Source organism: Panthera uncia (assembly GCF_023721935.1).
Source record: "Panthera uncia isolate 11264 chromosome D3 unlocalized genomic scaffold, Puncia_PCG_1.0 HiC_scaffold_8, whole genome shotgun sequence".
NCBI classification, from domain to species: Eukaryota; Metazoa; Chordata; class Mammalia; order Carnivora; family Felidae; genus Panthera; species Panthera uncia.
The window spans coordinates 83,406,127-83,423,616 of NW_026057586.1; the positions used below are offsets into that span (position 1 = coordinate 83,406,127).

General features: G+C 44.0%; 2 protein-coding genes across 7 annotated transcripts in view; one reads left to right on the forward strand and one right to left on the reverse strand.

The window, feature by feature from the left end:
• Positions 1-17,490, reverse strand: part of IFT81 (intraflagellar transport 81) — a 193,417-nt gene that overhangs the window by 120,468 nt on the left and 55,459 nt on the right. The gene's annotated exons all lie outside the window — the stretch shown is intronic.
• P2RX7 (purinergic receptor P2X 7) overlaps positions 658-17,490 on the forward strand; it is a 47,754-nt gene continuing 30,921 nt past the window's right edge. Inside the window, exon 1 of the mRNA XM_049619372.1 lies at positions 658-1,315. Within this exon, the coding sequence (XP_049475329.1) occupies positions 1,191-1,315 (125 nt within the window). The 5' untranslated portion in view covers positions 658-1,190. The remainder of the gene's footprint in view (positions 1,316-17,490) is intronic.

Consider the following 17,490-nt stretch of genomic DNA (forward strand, 5'->3'; position numbering starts at 1 on the left):
AGAAATATCATCCTCTAAAATAATAAACTATCAGAAAATTTGCTATTGGGAATTGCATCAATAAGAATGAAATACTCCACTTTTGCCTGGAGGATCTAAGTCACAACCTTGCCAAAGAGAAGCAGCCTCAAATTGCATCTCAGGTACAAAGCTTCAGATAAAGGGTTTCTAGACACAACATTCAACATCCATCTTAGCTTTATTGCTTCCAAGGAAGCAGGGCCCTGGGTCCACTTTGCAATCCAGATCTAAAGATGACCGTTGTATACAAACCTGCTTTGCTCTGAGTCTATCAAAATCTGTTGTCATTTAAATTTAATCTAAACCCTACCATTCCCCATAATCCTATGATAGCTCTGTCCCTTTAATGATGCCCCTAGATCCTCTGGCATGAGCTTTTCCTCATGGAATGAGTCAGTAAACCTAGTTTTGTTGAATGGTAAGTTTGTTTCTGATGGTCTTAGGCTGATTGGCCTACATCACACGTGTAACTCAGGGGGCACAGAGGAGGGCAGAGAGTGGATCTAGAGGGTCACGCAGGAAATATCCAGTATAGAAATAAAGCCCTCCTCCCCTCCCAGCCCCAGCAGATCTGATGCCCCCCTCCCACCCACCGCCCCCATCTACAGACCAGAGTGCTGTGAAGGATGTGTGAGAGGGAGGAGAGGAAGATCTTCATTCACCCAGTGTTCACAGACATCTGGGGTTGAACAAAGGGTTGTAGAAATGAATTAGTCAGTCTCTGAGTGGGCCTTGAGACAGTAGAAAGATTTAGGCCCCTTTATTAAGTCACAATGGAAACACTGGGTCTCCTGACATTTGAAAGGCTGCCCCTTTCCCCTAACTGAAATGAGTCCAAAAAAGTCAAAGAAAAAAGGGGATAAGGCAGAATTCTAAAAATGCCCTTCCTTTGAACACCATCTTTGTGCAGGCATCTGGGGGAGGCCAGCTGGGGCAGGGTTATCTGCCAGCCAGGCCTGTAGGACTTCGCTTCTCTTGTTTATCTCCAGCCACATCTGGGGCAGCTGCCAGGACCCGCCCCCACTCTGCCGTCATTGGAGGAACTCAAACTTAAAGGCTCCTGCTAAGAATCAGGATGTTTCATTTTCCTCTTACTGGTGGGCTTGCTGTGGCTGGTCTGGGAAGGCTGAGCCCTGGTCCAGACCCTTGTGGACAGTGAGCCTCTCGCCATGGCAGCCTGCTGCAGCTGTAATGATGTTTTCCAGTATGAGACAAACAAAGTCACCCGGATCCAGAGCATGAATTATGGCACCATTAAGTGGATCTTCCACATGATCGTCTTTTCCTACGTTAGGTAAGTGGGGTGTGGGGATGACCCCGGATGTCTGCAGGGGTTGACAGCACAAGAAACCTCAAGGTGCAGCTTCTGGTGCACAGCCTGAATTCCACGTGGTTTTAAATCTGAGACTTTTTTCTGATAGCAAGCTGGGGCTGGAGGTGGGAGTGGGTGTTGGGGTGGGAGAGGCAGGTGGTTGGAGGGGAGTGTGTGGGAAACAGTGTCAGGCTGCTGCAGAAAGAAGCCACAAGAGGCAAAGCCATACTCAGGGTTCTACCCCAGGCCTGCCAGGGTCAATTGGGCAAGGCATGCCAGGGAAAAGTGGGAAACAGGGCAACACCCTGGATTCCTAGGGAGGAAACAAGGATTCGGGGCACGCCTGGTGATAATGCTGGCATCTGTCTGAGTCATCACTGCTTAGGGGAGGAACAGGACCAGACTTGTCAATGTAACCAGGTCCTCTCCAGTGGCAGGAAAGCCCCCCTTGCTCATTTTTGGTTTTGGTTTTGTTTTTTAAGTTTACTGAGATATAATTCACACACTATACAACTCTCTCAATTGAAGTGTACAATTTAGCAGTTTTCAGTATATTCAGAGTTGTGCAACCATCACCACAATCCATTTCAGATTTTCATCACCTCCAAAAGCAACTCCACATCCCTTAGCCATCACTCCGAACCCTTCTGCTCACCTGTAGCTCTGGTGACCCACTGATCTACCCTCTGTCTCTAGGATTTGCCTGTTCTGCACATTTCATATAAATGGAATCAGGCAGTATGCGGTCCTTTGTGTCTGGCTTCTTTCACTCTGCATCACGTTTTCTTTTTGTTTGTTTAAGTTTATTTATTTATTTTGACAGAGACAGCACGAGTGGGGGGAGGGGCAGAGAGAGAACCCCAAACGGCCTCTGCATTGCCAGCATAGAGCCTGATGTGGGGCTGGAACTCCCAAATGGTGAGATTATGACCTAAGCCAAAATCAAGAGTCAGGTGCTTAACTGACTGAGCCACCCAGGTGCCCCTGCATCATGTTTTCAAGGTGCATTCATGTTGGAACATGTATCTCTATTTCATTCCTTTTTATGGCCAAGTAATATTCCATTGTATGGATAGACTGTTTTCTTTTCTTTTGGTGGACATTTGGGTTGTTTCCAGTTTGGGGCTATTATGAATAATGGTGCTATGAATACCAGTGTACATGTGTTTGCATGAACATGTTTTCAGTTTTCGGGTGTACCTACTAGTGAAACTGAAAGATCATTTAGTCACTCTACTTTCGACCTTTTGAGGAACCACCCACCTGTTTTCAAAGCGGCTGCACCATTTCATGTTCCCACCCGCAGTGTGTGTCCCATTCCTCCACATCCTCAACAAACACTTGTTCTTGTCTGTTTTTTGGATCATGGGCATCCTAGTGAGCTGTGAGTGGTTCTCACTGTGGTTTTGATTCAGGGTTACCTAAAGGCTAATGCCCCATTGCTCTTTGTGATGATAATAATGAAAACTTGCATCTCTATAGGCAGGCAGTGTAGTTTACTGGCTAAGGGTTAGAGCAATTATTTTATAATCCTGGGTAAATTTCCTTGGCCAGGTCACTTAACCTCTCTGAGCCTCCCTTTCTGCATCTGCTCATAGAGTTATCATAATTAAACAAGAAAAGGCATGACAAGTGCTTATCGATGTCTGGCATAGGGTAAGAGCTCCACAAATAGCAGCTATTTAAAAAAAATAATCTTTTTGACTTAAAAATAGAATTATCATAGGGGCGCCTGTGAGGCTCAATCAGTTAAGCATCTGACTCTTGATTTCCACTCAGGTCATGATCTCACAGTTCATGAGTTCCAGCCCCACATTGAGCTTCAAAGCCTGCTTGGGGTTCTCTCTCTCTGCCCCTCCCTTGCTCATGTAATCTCTCTCTCTCTCAAAATAAATAAATAAACTTAAAAAATAGAATTACCACAAGATCCGGGGCGCCTGGGTGGCGCAGTCGGTTAAGCGTCCGACTTCAGCCAGGTCACGATCTCGCGGGCTGTGAGTTCGAGCCCCGCGTCAGGCTCTGGGCTGATGGCTCGGAGCCTGGAGCCTGTTTCCGATTCTGTGTCTCCCTCTCTCTCTGCCCCTCCCCCGTTCATGCTCTGTCTCTCTCTGTCCCAAAAATAAATAAAAAACGTTGAAAAAAAAATTAAAAAAAAAAAAAAAAGAATTACCACAAGATCCAATAATTCCACTACTGGGTATTTACCCAGAGGAAATGAAAATTCTAACTTGAAAAGATATATGCACTCTTATGTTTATAGCAGCATTATTTACAGTAGCCAAGATATGGAAGCAACCCAAGTGTCCATTGATAGATGAGTGGATAAAGAAGATGTGGTATATATATACAATGGACTATTACACAGCCATAAAATGAATGAAAGCTTGCCATTTGCAATGGACAGAGCTAGAGAGTATAATGCTAAGAGAAATAAATCAGTCAAGACAAATACCATATGATTTCATTCATATGTGTAATTTAAGAAACAAAACAAATAAACAAAGAAAAAGGGGATGCAAACAAACAGACTTAAATACAGACAACAAACTGGTGGTTGCCAGAGGGGAGGCAGGTGGGAGGGATGGGTGAAATAGATAAAGGAGATTGAGTACACTTATCCTGATGAGTACTGGGAAACGTATAGAATTGTTGAATCATATTGTACACCCGAAATGAATACAACACTATGTTAATTATACTTGACTAAAACAAGAGTCTATTTTCATATACATTCTCTCCTTTGACTACCAAAGTAACCATGCCCATGCCTGGGATTTGAGGTCTGGAAACGTGGATTCAATAATCCTTCACTTCAGGGTCCATAGGTGGCTCAGTCGATTAAGCATCCAACTTCAGCTCAGGTCATAATCTCATGGTTCGTGAGCCCACATCGGGCTGTTAGTGCAGAGCCTGCTTTGGATCCTCTGTCCCCCTTCTCTCTCCACCCCCTCCCCCACTCTTGCTTGCTCGCTCTCTTTTCTCTCTCAAAATAAATAAACATTAAAAAGTTTTTAAAAAAAATCCTTCGCCTCTTTAAACCTTGGTTTCCTCATCTGTAAAATGAGGACAAAGTTTGTCATAAGAATTAAATGAGTTACTAAATACAAAGTTGCTTGAGAAATACCTGGTGTATGGCAACCTCTTACCAAGTATTAATTCTTATTAATATTATTAGGATTATCATGATTTGATTCATATGTTTATTACGCAACAAATACTGAATAATAAACACATATAGTACATTCTAAAATAAGGCTCATTGGGGCGCCTGGGTGGCTCAGTCGGTTGAGCGTCCGATTTCGGCTCAGGTCACGATCTCACCGACCGTGAGTTCGAGCCCCGCGTCGGGCTCTGGGCTGATGGCTCAGAGCCTGGAGCCTGCTTCCAGTACTGTGTCTCCCTCTCTCTCTGCCCCTCCCCCGTTCATGCTCTGTCTCTCTCTGTCTCAAAAATAAATAAACGTTAAAAAAAAATTAAAAAAAATAAAATAAAATAAAATAAAATAAGGCTCATTACTTAAGCCAGGTATCATAGAACTGATGATGAAGGGCAGAGTTAGTAAATGCTCCTTTATGCACCAATAGGTACATCGTGTGTCACAATTCCATGTAACAGGTGACGTGATTTCCTGGTATTCCTGGCACACAATTTCTTAAAAGCAAATTATTATATACATAAGAACAGATTGCTATGAGAATGCCTTATAATGATAAATATTTTTCTCTCATATGGGGGAATCTTACCTTACATGCATTTAAGTCCCTCAGATTCAGTTACACATGTTCCAGGGGAGCCTGGAGAGACAGCACAGTTTAAACAGTGCGATGACTCAGTGATTGGGTACCCCAGACTAAGCATGAGAGGGGTACTTGAGTTGGGGATCCTTCAGTCAGTCTCTGTTCCCTCACACTTCTCACAGAGTGACCGCCTTGCACCCTGCCTGTGAATCTCAATCCATACTCCCCACCCAACATGTCCCCGAAAATAAGCCACATCTTTCACCTTCACCTGGAGCAAAACTGGAAAAACAGTAACTTGTTCCAGAGTCAGAGGAAAATGGACTTTAATGGACTTGTTGGAAGGTAGAAGGTCTGTTTGCTATGCTTTGTGGACAAGTCAAAGGTTTAACCAAAGGCAATTAAAAAAAATTTTTTTTAAATGTTTATTTATTTGTGTGAGAGAGAGAGACAGAGTGCAAGCAGGGGAGGGGGAGAGAGAGAGAGGGAGACACAGAATCCGAAGCAGGCTCCAGGCTCTGAGCTGTCAACACGGAGCCCGATGCGGGGCTCGAACTCACAGACTGTGAGATCATGACCTGAGCTGCAGTCAGACACTCAACCGACTGAGTCATCCAGGCGCCCCTAACCAAAGGCAATTTTGACAGGACATGATTTTTACCTTGAGCACTGACTTTAGAAGGTAACCCCTATGTAAAATGCTACTCCATTCTTTATATTTTAAAATATAAAATTGAAGAAAAAATATTGCCAGCTTTGTTTTTTTACTCTATGTTAATGGAATACCTATTTATATCCCATTGAATGGAGTCCCATGGACAACAGCTTAGGAAATCCTGCCTTAAGTTTTACTGTCAGGCCTCAATTTGACCATTTACATCAAATGGGACTGGTACGAACCACAGGGGGAAATCCTGACAGGCTCACGTAATACTCAAGACATACAGCAGCAGGTCGTGGGGTCTAGCTGTGGAGTTCCAGGTTCAGAGTCTGCCCTTACTAGGGTTGAAAAGGCAAAGAGCCAGGATAATGAAGTAAGATGGGGCTTCAGTTATTGAGACTGGGGTACAAGGCAGGGGCTGTCAATAAAAGAAACAAGACTGGTTAGCTTCTCTTAGTCCCTCAAAACCAAGTTCAGATTGGAATCAAAGGCAGGGGCTGCAGCTATAGGCAGGGTCAAATGGCCCCAGCTCCTGGGTTGCAGGAGTGTGTAGACAGGATGCTGAGTAGGCCTGTGTTAGTCAGAATTGTTTGGATAATAAGTGACAGAGACCTAACTCAGGTAAGCCACCACATCACACAGTGGAAGAGATGGGACTGCTCTCAGACATGGATGCTTCTAAAAGCTCAAACTATGTCATCAGGGCTGGGTTTCTCATCGTGACTCCATTTGGCTTTGTTCTTGAATAGGCTCTCTATGTAGCAAGATGCCATACTCACATCCTCAGCAACTCCAGAGGGGCAAGCAAGTCTTTCCTGATAGCTCTGGCATGAAAGTCCCAGGAAAGTCTCTGATTGGTAGGGCTTCAGTTACATATCCACCCCTGAACCTAGCCTTGTGGCTAGAGGCATGGTGTCACCTGATTGGACAATCCTGGGTCATGTGCTCATTCCTGTGGCAGGAAGTAGGGAGAGAGTGGCAAGGCTGAATGAGAGTGGCAGGGCTGAATAAACCACATCCAGTGACTTTACCTTAGGAAAGAAGAATACTGTTCCCAGAAGAAATGGGAAAAGAAAGGGGGGGATGGGGCAAAGAAAAAAATAAACATTCATTACAAGGTTTTTCCAAAAGCCAGAAATTTCAGAGACTTCTGAAGTCTACTGCTTTATCCCTGGCTTGTCTCAGCCCCGCGCCTGGGCTGTGGAGACTCTGCCCCAGGTTATTGCCACGGCAGGGACCTTGGGATTCTCGACAGAAATTTCCTCTGAGAATCAGCTCCTAGAATTCCACAGGATTTTCTAACCCATGATTCTGGCATGGGAAGAATGGGATAATGATGATTATACTCCCAGGAAAACTGATACCAAAAAACCTGAATGACAATAAAAATAACTTCCTTACACTGCTGGCTTTATTTGTATCATCTCATGGCATGCAGGTATTCTTTTCATTACTGCACAGATAAGGAAAGGGAAGCTATGAAAGATGGAGTTAATTTCTGAAAGATCATCCAGGTAGAGAGTAGGTTTCAAAAGGGATTCAAATCCAAAACCAATGCGATGCTCTTAACCCAGAAACCACACTACTGAAGTGTTTACCTGGCAGAGTGCAAAAGCCCAAGTACTAGGCCTCCTGAATCCTTGGCCAAGCATTCTTTATTCTTCACCTTGATTCGTCTTTCTGGGTTGGCCTGGGCGAGTGCAGGACAAGGAGGGAGGCTGGGATGAGGATCCCATTAGCTTGTCCTTTTCCATTACTCATTCATTCCCGCAAATAAATTTTAGACTATCTACTATGAGTTGGGCACTGTCTGTTGCTCTAGAGATTATAACAGTGAGTGAAACAAAGTACCTACAACTCATGGGGCTATATGCCAGTGGAGAAGAAAGATATGATACCAAAAAGCAAAAAAGACATAATAAAATGTCTGATGGTGATAAATCTATGAAGAGTAATAAAGCAGAGAAGAGGACAGACAACAAAGATGGGCAAATGTGAGCACGTGTGTGATAGAGGCATTTAGGTTAGATCTGCACAAAGAGAGGGACAAACCATGACGTATCTAGAAGAGTGTTTCTGGTGGGAGGGTACAGTAAGTCCAAAGGCCCTGAGGTAGAGATTTGATAGGGTGTTCAAGGAAAAGCAAGGGGGTCAGGTGGCTGGAGCAGAGTGAACAAGTTAGCGAACCGAGAAGCGGTGCGTGGACTGGCGAGGTAACGTGGGTGGGGTTGGAAGGGCAGATCATTCAGAGCCTTGGAGGCCACTCTGAGTTCTTTGGATTTTATTCTGAGTGAGTTGAGAAGCCATGGGAGGATTTTAAGCAGAGAAGTAAAAGAGATTTGCATTTTCTCGGGAAGATTTCCCTCTTCCCTGGAGACTAGTCCTCTCAGAAGCTTCTCCAGTGATACAGAAGACTAGAGAAGATTGAGAGAAAAACAGGAAAAGAGACTCCATTCAAACTGCTTCTTCTCCCTCACCCAGTCAACCTCTACTTAGGCTAACAGAGAGCGCAATATTGTCCTGCACAGCCTCGGGCTGTCTGTCACCATGGAGACGGTGCTGTTGTGCTAGTTTGTGGCTGTTAAAATGTAGCTCCTGGCTGGCCGCCTGTTACATGGGAGGGCTGCCACACACCTTTGAGGCTGGGCCTGTTCCAACTGAGTGGAAGGGAGTCTACCATAGAGGTGGGAGGAGACACCGGGGGCAGGGGAGGGGCAGGTCCAGCCCATGCACAGCCCCTCTGGCCCCTGCCACTTGAGGGCAACAGAAACAGGAAGAGATTTGCCACATTCTCATCCCACTCTGGACCCCACTGTGTGATGTGATAGAGAAGGGGGGTCCAGAGAAGACCCACTTCAGGAGGAAACAGCTCGAGGAGGAGGAGAATCCAGCCACCTGATCCACATATCTGAAAGCAAAAAAAAAAAAAAAAAAAAAAAGAGGAATAGCCAGAAGGACCTGGTGAAAGCCAGAACCTGGTGAAAGAGGAGGGAGAAGCAGGGGCTGAGCGCAGAGAGATTTGGAATTTGTTTCTCAGGGCCCTGGGAAGCCACTAAAAACTTTTACAGAGGGGAGTGAAACCATTTGGTGCCTGTGTCTAAAAGTGCTCTCAGGCCTCTGTGCAGAAGGTAGACTGTAGAGGGCAGGAGTGACAAGGGGAGGGCAGTGAGAAAGCCACCAGAGTCACCCAGATGAGAGAGATGGCGACCTGGATGAGAACGGGGCGGCGCAGGTGGACCAAAGTGGGCAAAGCGGGGATACGTTTTGGAGGCAGAACTGACAGATTGCTAGGAGGTGGAAGATGACTCTGGGTTCTCTGGTGGCCGATGACGCCTTGTACTGACAGGAGGAAGACCAAGGAGGCAAGCTTGCCAACTAAGCATTGGTAATGATGTTGAGCAAGCAAACAACTACTACCATCTATTGGCATCCCTCCATTAATGTCTAAACTAAAACATTAAACGAGCTGGAAGCACACAGTCTACAAAAAAAAAAAAAAAAAAAAAAAAGGTGCTTTCAAATGAATAAATTTAGCTTTATGAAGGCCCTGCCTCGTTGTCCTGTTTTTCTCATTTTGCCCTAGAGGCCAAGGCTTCTCTGTGGACCAGCTGTCACATACCCACGGGCTTCTGGAGACCAACACTCCAGCCCAGGCCCCCACCCAGGGCAAGCGCCTCCCAGCCCTCCTGGGTTTTTAGCATAGCACTGAAAAAAGAAAGGACCCGAATATATGGATTACCCACAGAGCAGCATGCGTCAACTGGCCAACACACAAGATGCCAAGAAGAGGAGGCAAAGGCGGGACTGGAGAAGCCAGCAAGGATCATGTTATGAACAGCCTTGAACTTCATCCTGAGGATACGGAGAAAGCATGCAGAGTCTTCCCCACACTGCCACCAACATTTCATTATGAAAAATTTCAGCCATTTGGATTGCCTTTTCTAAACCGTATTTCCTCTCAAACTCAGCAGAGTGGATTCTGTTTAGAACCAGATACCCTGCCCAATATAATACTAACATCTCCTTATTACAGAAGAAGAAACAATGACCCAGAAAGGTTAAGTAACTTACACATGATCATGTAGCTGGTAAGTGGTAGAGCTAAGATCGAACCCAAGCTTCTCACTCCAGAGTGCAAGCTTTTACTAAATAATGGAGGAATGGAGGAGACAGGAGCACAAATGGAGACAGCGAGACCAGTCAGGAGGCTACAGGGCAGTCCAGGTGAGAGCAGATGGTGACCTGGACTGAGGAGGTAACAGGGGCAGAGGACAGAAGTAAATGAATAACATGAGGAGGATAAAACAACAGGATTTGACAATTGAATGGTTGAGGGGTAATGAGGGAAAGGATGTTAAGGAATGTTTCTGGATTGGGCAACTGATGGGTGGTGGGAGAACTTGTTGGGATAGGATATGTTGGGGTGAGGGGAGCCCATCTGGGGCAGAAGATGAGTTCAGAATTGGAGGCACAGAGTTTGACATATCTATGGGACTTACAAATGTAGACACTTAGTGCGTAGATGGATATGTGAATTTGGAACTAGAGATGGAGATCTATGGATCACCAGCATATAGATGGTAACTAGAACTATGGAAGTAGCTACAACTGACCAGTAAGAGAAGATGTAAATGAGAAGGCAAGAGGGCTTAGAACAGATCCCTGGAGAATGCTGACCTTTAAGTGATGGGGAGCACAGAAGCCCCCAAAGGATTCTCAGAGGGGGTGGCCATGGAGATCCAAAAAAGTCAGGAGAAGGTGGATTCCAGGAAACTAAGGGAAGAAGGGGAAGGAGGTGTTGCATGGTCATCAGTGTCAAATGCTGCTGAGAGTTTTAGGAAGATCAGATCTGTAGTATGTCTATCAGATTTAGCGAGGATGACGTTGCTGTTTACTTGGCAAGAGAGGCATTAGAGAAGTGGTGGAGTGGGAGCCAGACTGGAGTGGGCAGGGGAGTGAATGGAGATGCGGAAATGGATGTGGTGACTCACTCTTTCAAGGGACTTGGCTACAAAGGAGAAGAGAGGCATCGAGTGGTGGTGGGAGAAGAATGTGGGGTCATGAGAGGATTTATTTTTAAGATGGGAAATGATGTTGAGTGCAGATGGAGAGGAGGCCAGAGAAAGGGAGATGATGAGATAAATGAAAATCATCATCACCATCATCATCACTGTCACCAACTAACAACCACAAAGAGAGCTTGTTCTTTTCTGGGACTAACTGTTAGACATTTCTTCCTTACTTTGAGTCCAAATCAGTCTCCCTGTAATTTTCCCCGTTAGTTAGAGTTCTGTGATCTCTGTTGTAGTTGACACTCTTCAAATGGCTGCACCCTGCTATTGTAGTTTTCCTTTACTTTAAAGGAATGACGCCAGTCCCTCTGGCCATGTGCCCTCAACACGGTACCCAGATATTTTACTATCTCAGCCAATCCCACACAACCACGCTCTTGTTTTGTCAAAGCCCTCTTAAAAGTGGTCCATGCACTCTGGCTTTGCTGGTGGAAGCATGAAATGGTTCAACTTTTTGTGGTTTGGCAAAATGAATTGAAATATAAAATGTATGCATCCTTTAACCCAGAAATTTATCTTAAGGTGTGAAATTTATCTTTGGTGTGAAAAGATTCTTTTGCAAGTACATGCCTGGCAGTGTGAGAGAGGAAGATGGAGAGGCAACAAAGCACAGTGCTTAAGAGAACAGACTGAGCCTCAGTGGTGAAAGACTGCATGCTTATCCTTCCAAGATCACGAACAAGACAAGGATGTCTGTTTTCACTGCTGCTATTCAACATTGTACTGCAAGTTCTAGCCAGAGCAGTTAGGCAAGAAAAAGAAATAAAAGGCGTCCAAATTGGAAAGGAAGAAGTAAAAAACCACACTCAGATAATACGATCCTATATATGGAGAATCCAAAAGAAATCACAAAAAGCTATTACAGTTAATAAACCAATTCAGTAAAGTTTCGAGGTACAAGATCAACATGTAAAAATCAGTTGTGTTTCTATACACCAGAAAGGAGAAACTCAAAAAGAAAATTAAGAAAATAATTGCATTTATAATAGCATCCAAAAGAGCATAAGCTGTGGGGCCAGGGTTGCTACACACATGTCTTAGTCTGTTGGGGCCACTATAACCACAGATGGAGTAGCGGCTTATAAATGACGGAAACTTCTCACGGTCTCTGGTGAGAATGCATTTCCTGGTTCATAGACAGCCATCGTTCTGCTGTGCCTTCACACGGTGGAAGGAGCAAGAAGCTTCTGGAAACTTTTTTTTTATTTAAAAAAAAAATGTTTATTTATTTCTGACAGAGACAGAGCGTGAGCAAAGGAGGGGTAGAGACAGAAGGAGACACTGAATCCGAAGCAGGCCCCAGGCTCTGAGCTGTCAGCACAGAGCCCAATGCAGGGCTTGAACTCACAAGCCGTGAGATCATGACCTGAGCTGAAGTTGGACACTTAACCAGACTGAGACACCCAGGTGCCCCTGGAAACTCTTTTATAAGGGCGTTAGTCCCTTCAGCTTTCATGACGTAATTACTTCCCAAAGGCCCCACCTCCTAATGCCATCTCATTAGGGTTAGGTTTCAACATTTGAATTTTATGGGCAGGTCACAAACATTCAGTCTATAGCACTATGTGAACTTAGGCTCACTTTATCTGTTCCGCAGTTTGCTCAGATATAAGGTGGGAGAAATTCTAGTACCTTCCTTACAGGGTGGTTTCGAGGGAGGTGAGGATTGAAAGAGTCAATACATATTGTTTATATATACTTAAAAGAATGCTTGGCACAAAGAACTCTATCAGGGTTACCAAAACAAACAAACGAACAAAAAAATTTACAATTGGAAAAACTGACCAAAACTTCCAGTTACATACCAACCAGTAAGAGACAGGGGGCAAATTATTACAACTCACTTAGGTTGGACTACATCGAACTGCTGATATTCTATTCCTTTGGGCTACAAAATGAGCAGTTTCATATGTTCCAAACTAAACACCAGAATGTTCTGGAACTATTAAAAGTGATTCCATATCATAGGTCTCTCTTTACCATACATATATCACTATTGTTGTAGAAGGATTTAGTAATAGGGACACCTGGGTGGCTCATTCTGGTAAGCATCTGACTCTCAATCTCGGCCTAGGTCATGATCTCACAGTTTGTGAGTTTGAGCCCTACATGGGGATCACTGCTGTCAGCCTGCCAGCACAGAGCCCGTTTCAGATCCTCTGTCCCTCCCTCTCTGCCCCTCCCCTGCTTGCAATCTCTCAAAAAATAAATAAATATTTTTTTTAAAAAAAGAAAGATTTAATAATATATTATTAGTAAAAATAGCAAGTTCCACGGAGCATGCAGCGTGTGGTCATGTTTGTGAGTCAAGATTTGGGCATAAACAGATACCTGGAAGATACTCTCACTTTCAACAGCAATAACTTCTGGGAGGGAGAATGTTGGGAGCGTTTCATATCCTTTGTGCACTTCTGTGAAATTTACACTTTTACAACAACTAAGGTGGTTTTCTTGAAAAATGTGGCTCATAAAACCTGAACCGAGGGCTGCTATCGCTTGCTGCCTATTGAGGCCACAGGTCACTTTACCACGACCCTAAGGGTGAAATATTCTGCTTTTCTCACCAAAGCTTAAGACAACACTAGTTGTTTGTTTTGTTTTGTTTTCTTCTGGATGATATAACACAATATTGGCTTACATGGGCTTAGGGTTATCTAACATTTTGGGGCTTCTAACATAAACTTCTGCCAATTTGTGTGGTCTATGGTTTGTACTGGCATAACTGAGTTTTTAGTTCAAGGTCAGGATTTTACATGTATCCATTATTTTTCCTCTAATTGATAAACATTAACTAGTAGATTAAGATTCACTCTTTGTTCTCTGTGCAGTTGAATGTGTAGAAAGCATTGTGTCCTGGAGTAGGAGTTCTTTGGATGAGAGAGAGCATTCGGGAAGCGTGAAAAGGAAATGCTGGCTAATGGAGAAGAAATGCAATAGCCAAAGGGAATTAAGAGGAAAGATGATGTCTTAGTCAAGCTGTGAGTTATAAGGAACTGAAACCCCTTCGCTCTAGCTCAAGGAAAGGTGGGGTAGGGTGGAAAGGGTTGCAGCTCTTGTAAAGCTACAACAGGCCAACTATGTCGCGGTCGGCTGAATAATGGCCTGCAAAAGATCTCCACGTCCCAATCCCTGGGACCTGTGAATCTGTTACCTTATGTGGCAAAAGGAACTTTGCAGGTGTGATGGAGTTCAAGGCCTTGAGATGGGGAGATTATCCTTGACTATCTGAGTGGCTCTGATGTAATCACAAGAGTCCTCAAAAGAGGAAAATGAGAGGCTCAAAGTGAGAAAAAGGAGACATGACAACAAGAGCTGAGGTTGGAGTGACATAGCTACGAGCCCAGGAATGCCAAGGCAGCTTGTAGAAGCTGGAAGAGCTGAAAGAGATTCTCTCGTGGAGCCTCCAAAAGGAACCAGCCCTATGTCGCCTTGATTTTAGCCCTGTAAGGCCAATCTTAGGCATCTGATCCCCAGAACTAAGAGAAAAAAATTGTATTGTTTCAAGACACTAAGTTTGTGATAATTTGTTACAGCAGCAATGGGAAGCTAATACAATCAGTACTTAATTTGCCTTGGGGGTGGATGCTCTCCTCTGCTTTCTTCTCAGTTCATCTCTTGCTGTCCTTGGCCCCTTGCTGACCTCCCCCCACTGCTGAGTGGGCCAGGGATGGAAATAATCAGATTCTTCTCTTGGGGTTTTAAATATACGAAGTAGAGACACAGAGGACATAGTGCCCAGGGCCCATGGTTCATTTAGGGGCATAGAGAATGTCTGTTGGCCTTGGGGTAGGTGTCAGTTACCCGACTTTGAGGGAAGTTCATTTTCAAATCCCACCCTTTTGCTGTGTGAGCCCAAGCACAGTGAGGGAGAGCCAGGCTTTGCTGGGAGGCGCTTGCAGCCTGTGGTCCTCTGAGGACTCTCTCACCACCTGGGCATGGGCCCAGGTGAGACACAGAATCTGAAACAGGCTCCAGGCTCTGAGCTGTCAGCACAGAGCCTGATGCGGGGCTCGAACTCACGGACCATGAGATCATGACCTGAGCCGAAGTTGGATGCTTAACCGACTGAGCCACCCAAGCGCCCCCCACCAACTCTTTCTTCTCCTCTTTTTTCCTTTGCTGCAACTCTGAAGCATTTTAATTCTTAAAATGGTATGTTCGTTATCATACAAAGATAAATTTTCTGACTTATGAAAGGGTTGGATTCCATTATGGCTGATTTATGATATGTTGTGAATTCTGGAATGAATATGACAGATTTGAATCGAGCTTCCAAATGGTGGGCCAAATGGAGCCAGTGTTATTCTGTGGGAATGTCGCCATATCCAACAGGGAACACTGCACAGACCATGTACACATTGTGATGCTAGGCTGAGATACATTGTTGAACAAGTATTATATTTGTCTATGGAGTTCTATGGAATAGCCCTTTCTTATATATGCTGATTGGACCTCAAATCTGGATCTCTAGCCCCAATGTCCTTCTTGATGAGCTTTTTTAAATGAATGGTATATAAATACTAAATCATGTTGAGAATAATATAATAAACACCCATGTACCACCATCCAACTTAAATAAAACATTACTGGGGCATCTGGGTGGCTCAAGTTAGTTGAGCAGCCGACTCTTGACTTCAGCCCCAGGTCATGATCTCATGTTTCATGGGTTCCAGACCAAGTCAGGCTCTGCAATGACAGTGTGGAACCTGCTTGGGATTCTCTCTCTCCCTCTCTGTCTGCTCTTCCTGCGCATGCTCACTCTCTGTCTCTCTCAAAATAAATAAATAAGAACTTCTTTAAAAATTATAAAAAAAGAAATAAAATATTACTAATCCAGTTTTAGCTCCCTGTAAACCCAGCCTGGATCCCATCCTCTTTCCTCTCCCCTTATAAACACCATCCTGAACTTGGTGTTTGTCATTCTATGTTTTTATAGTTCTACAACATTTGTGTATATCTACAAAAATATTTTCCTTTTTTTATTGAGGTGAGATTCATATAACATAAAATAACCATTTTAAGGTGATGAAGCCAATGGCATTTAATAACACACCATATTGTGTTTACACAACCTAGGTCCCAAACATTTTCACCACTCTAGAAGAAAACCACAAGCATTTGAAGTCACCCCTGCTCCCCACCCCCTTGCACTCATCAATCTACTCTCTGTCTCTATGGATTTACCTATTCTGGATTGTTTCATATAAATAGAATCATACGATATGTGACCTTTTGTATCTACCTTCTTTTATAAAGCATGTTTTCAAGGTTCTTCCACAATATAGCACGTCTCAGTGCTTCATTCCTTTTTTTTTTTTTTTTTTTTTTTTGAGAGGGAAGAAACGCATGTGCAGTCATGGAAGGGACAGAGGGAGAAGGAATCTTAAGCAGGCTCCATGCCCCACACAGAGCTAGATGCAAGGCTCAATCTCATGACCATGAAATCAGACCTGAGCCAAAATTAAGAGTCAGATGCTTAACTGACTGAGCCACCCAGGTGCCCCTCATTCCTTTTTATGGCTGAATAGTACTTCATTGTATGGGTAGACCATGTTTTATCCATTCATCTACTGATGAACATGTGAGCTATTTCCATCTTTTGTCTTTTATGAATAGTGCTGCTATGGGCATGCGTAGACAGGCATTTGAGTGTAAAATGTTGTTTTGGATTTCTTTAAATTTTGTATTCATACTGTGGCATGTTTTGTTTTCTCAATATTATATTATTTCTATATTGATATGAGTAGCTCTCCATTTATTCTCAGTAGTGCATCCTATTGTATGAATCCAACAATTCATTTACCCATTAAATATTTAAGGACATTTAGGGTATTTTATTTTCCCTCTTACAAATGCTGCTGCCATAAACAGTCTTGTACCCAACTCTTTGGGCACATGTATGAGGATTTCTCTAGGGAGTGTACAAAAGCGTGGAATTGCCGGGTCCTAGGAGATGCACTTCCTCGAATGCGCTACATATTGTCAAATGTTAGCTGTCTTTTCAATAGTCTCCCAGGGTTCTCAACCCTGGCTGTGCATTAGAATCACCCAGCAAACTTTAAAAATATATATAAGTACATGGATAACTCCCCCAGACCTACTGAAGCAGAATTTCCAGGGATGGAACTGGGGAGCAGCAATTTTGAAAGCTCTCTGGGGATTTTACTACCCAGCCAAGGCTAGGAACAGCAGTGACCAAGTCATGGCCCACTCTGTCTTTGGTTTCATAAGGCCAGGTCATAGAAGGCAGCCACTGGCTTACACTTCCTAAATCATTTGGATATTAGGTGCTGGCCAGAGGGAAGAGACCAAATAAACACATGCTGAATGAATAAACAAAGCATTTAAAATAAAGCCGGAATTATTCAGGGCAATGGGAGACAGGAAAAACAAACGGTGGTGGAATCTACCATTTTGAATTCTTCTTCTTCTTCTTCTTCTTCTTCTTCTTCTTCTGAGAGAGAGGGAGAAGGAGAGAGAGAGAATCTTAAGCAGGCTCCACGCCCAGTGCAAAGGCTGACATGGGGCTCGATTTCACAACTGTAAGATCATGACCTGAGCCTCGATCAAGAGTTGGACGCTCAACTGACTGAGCCATGCAGGCGCCCCTACCATTGTTGTTAATTCCACTTTCTCCTTCTCTTCCTCACACTTATAATAATTTAAATTGATATTCTAAAGAAGGGA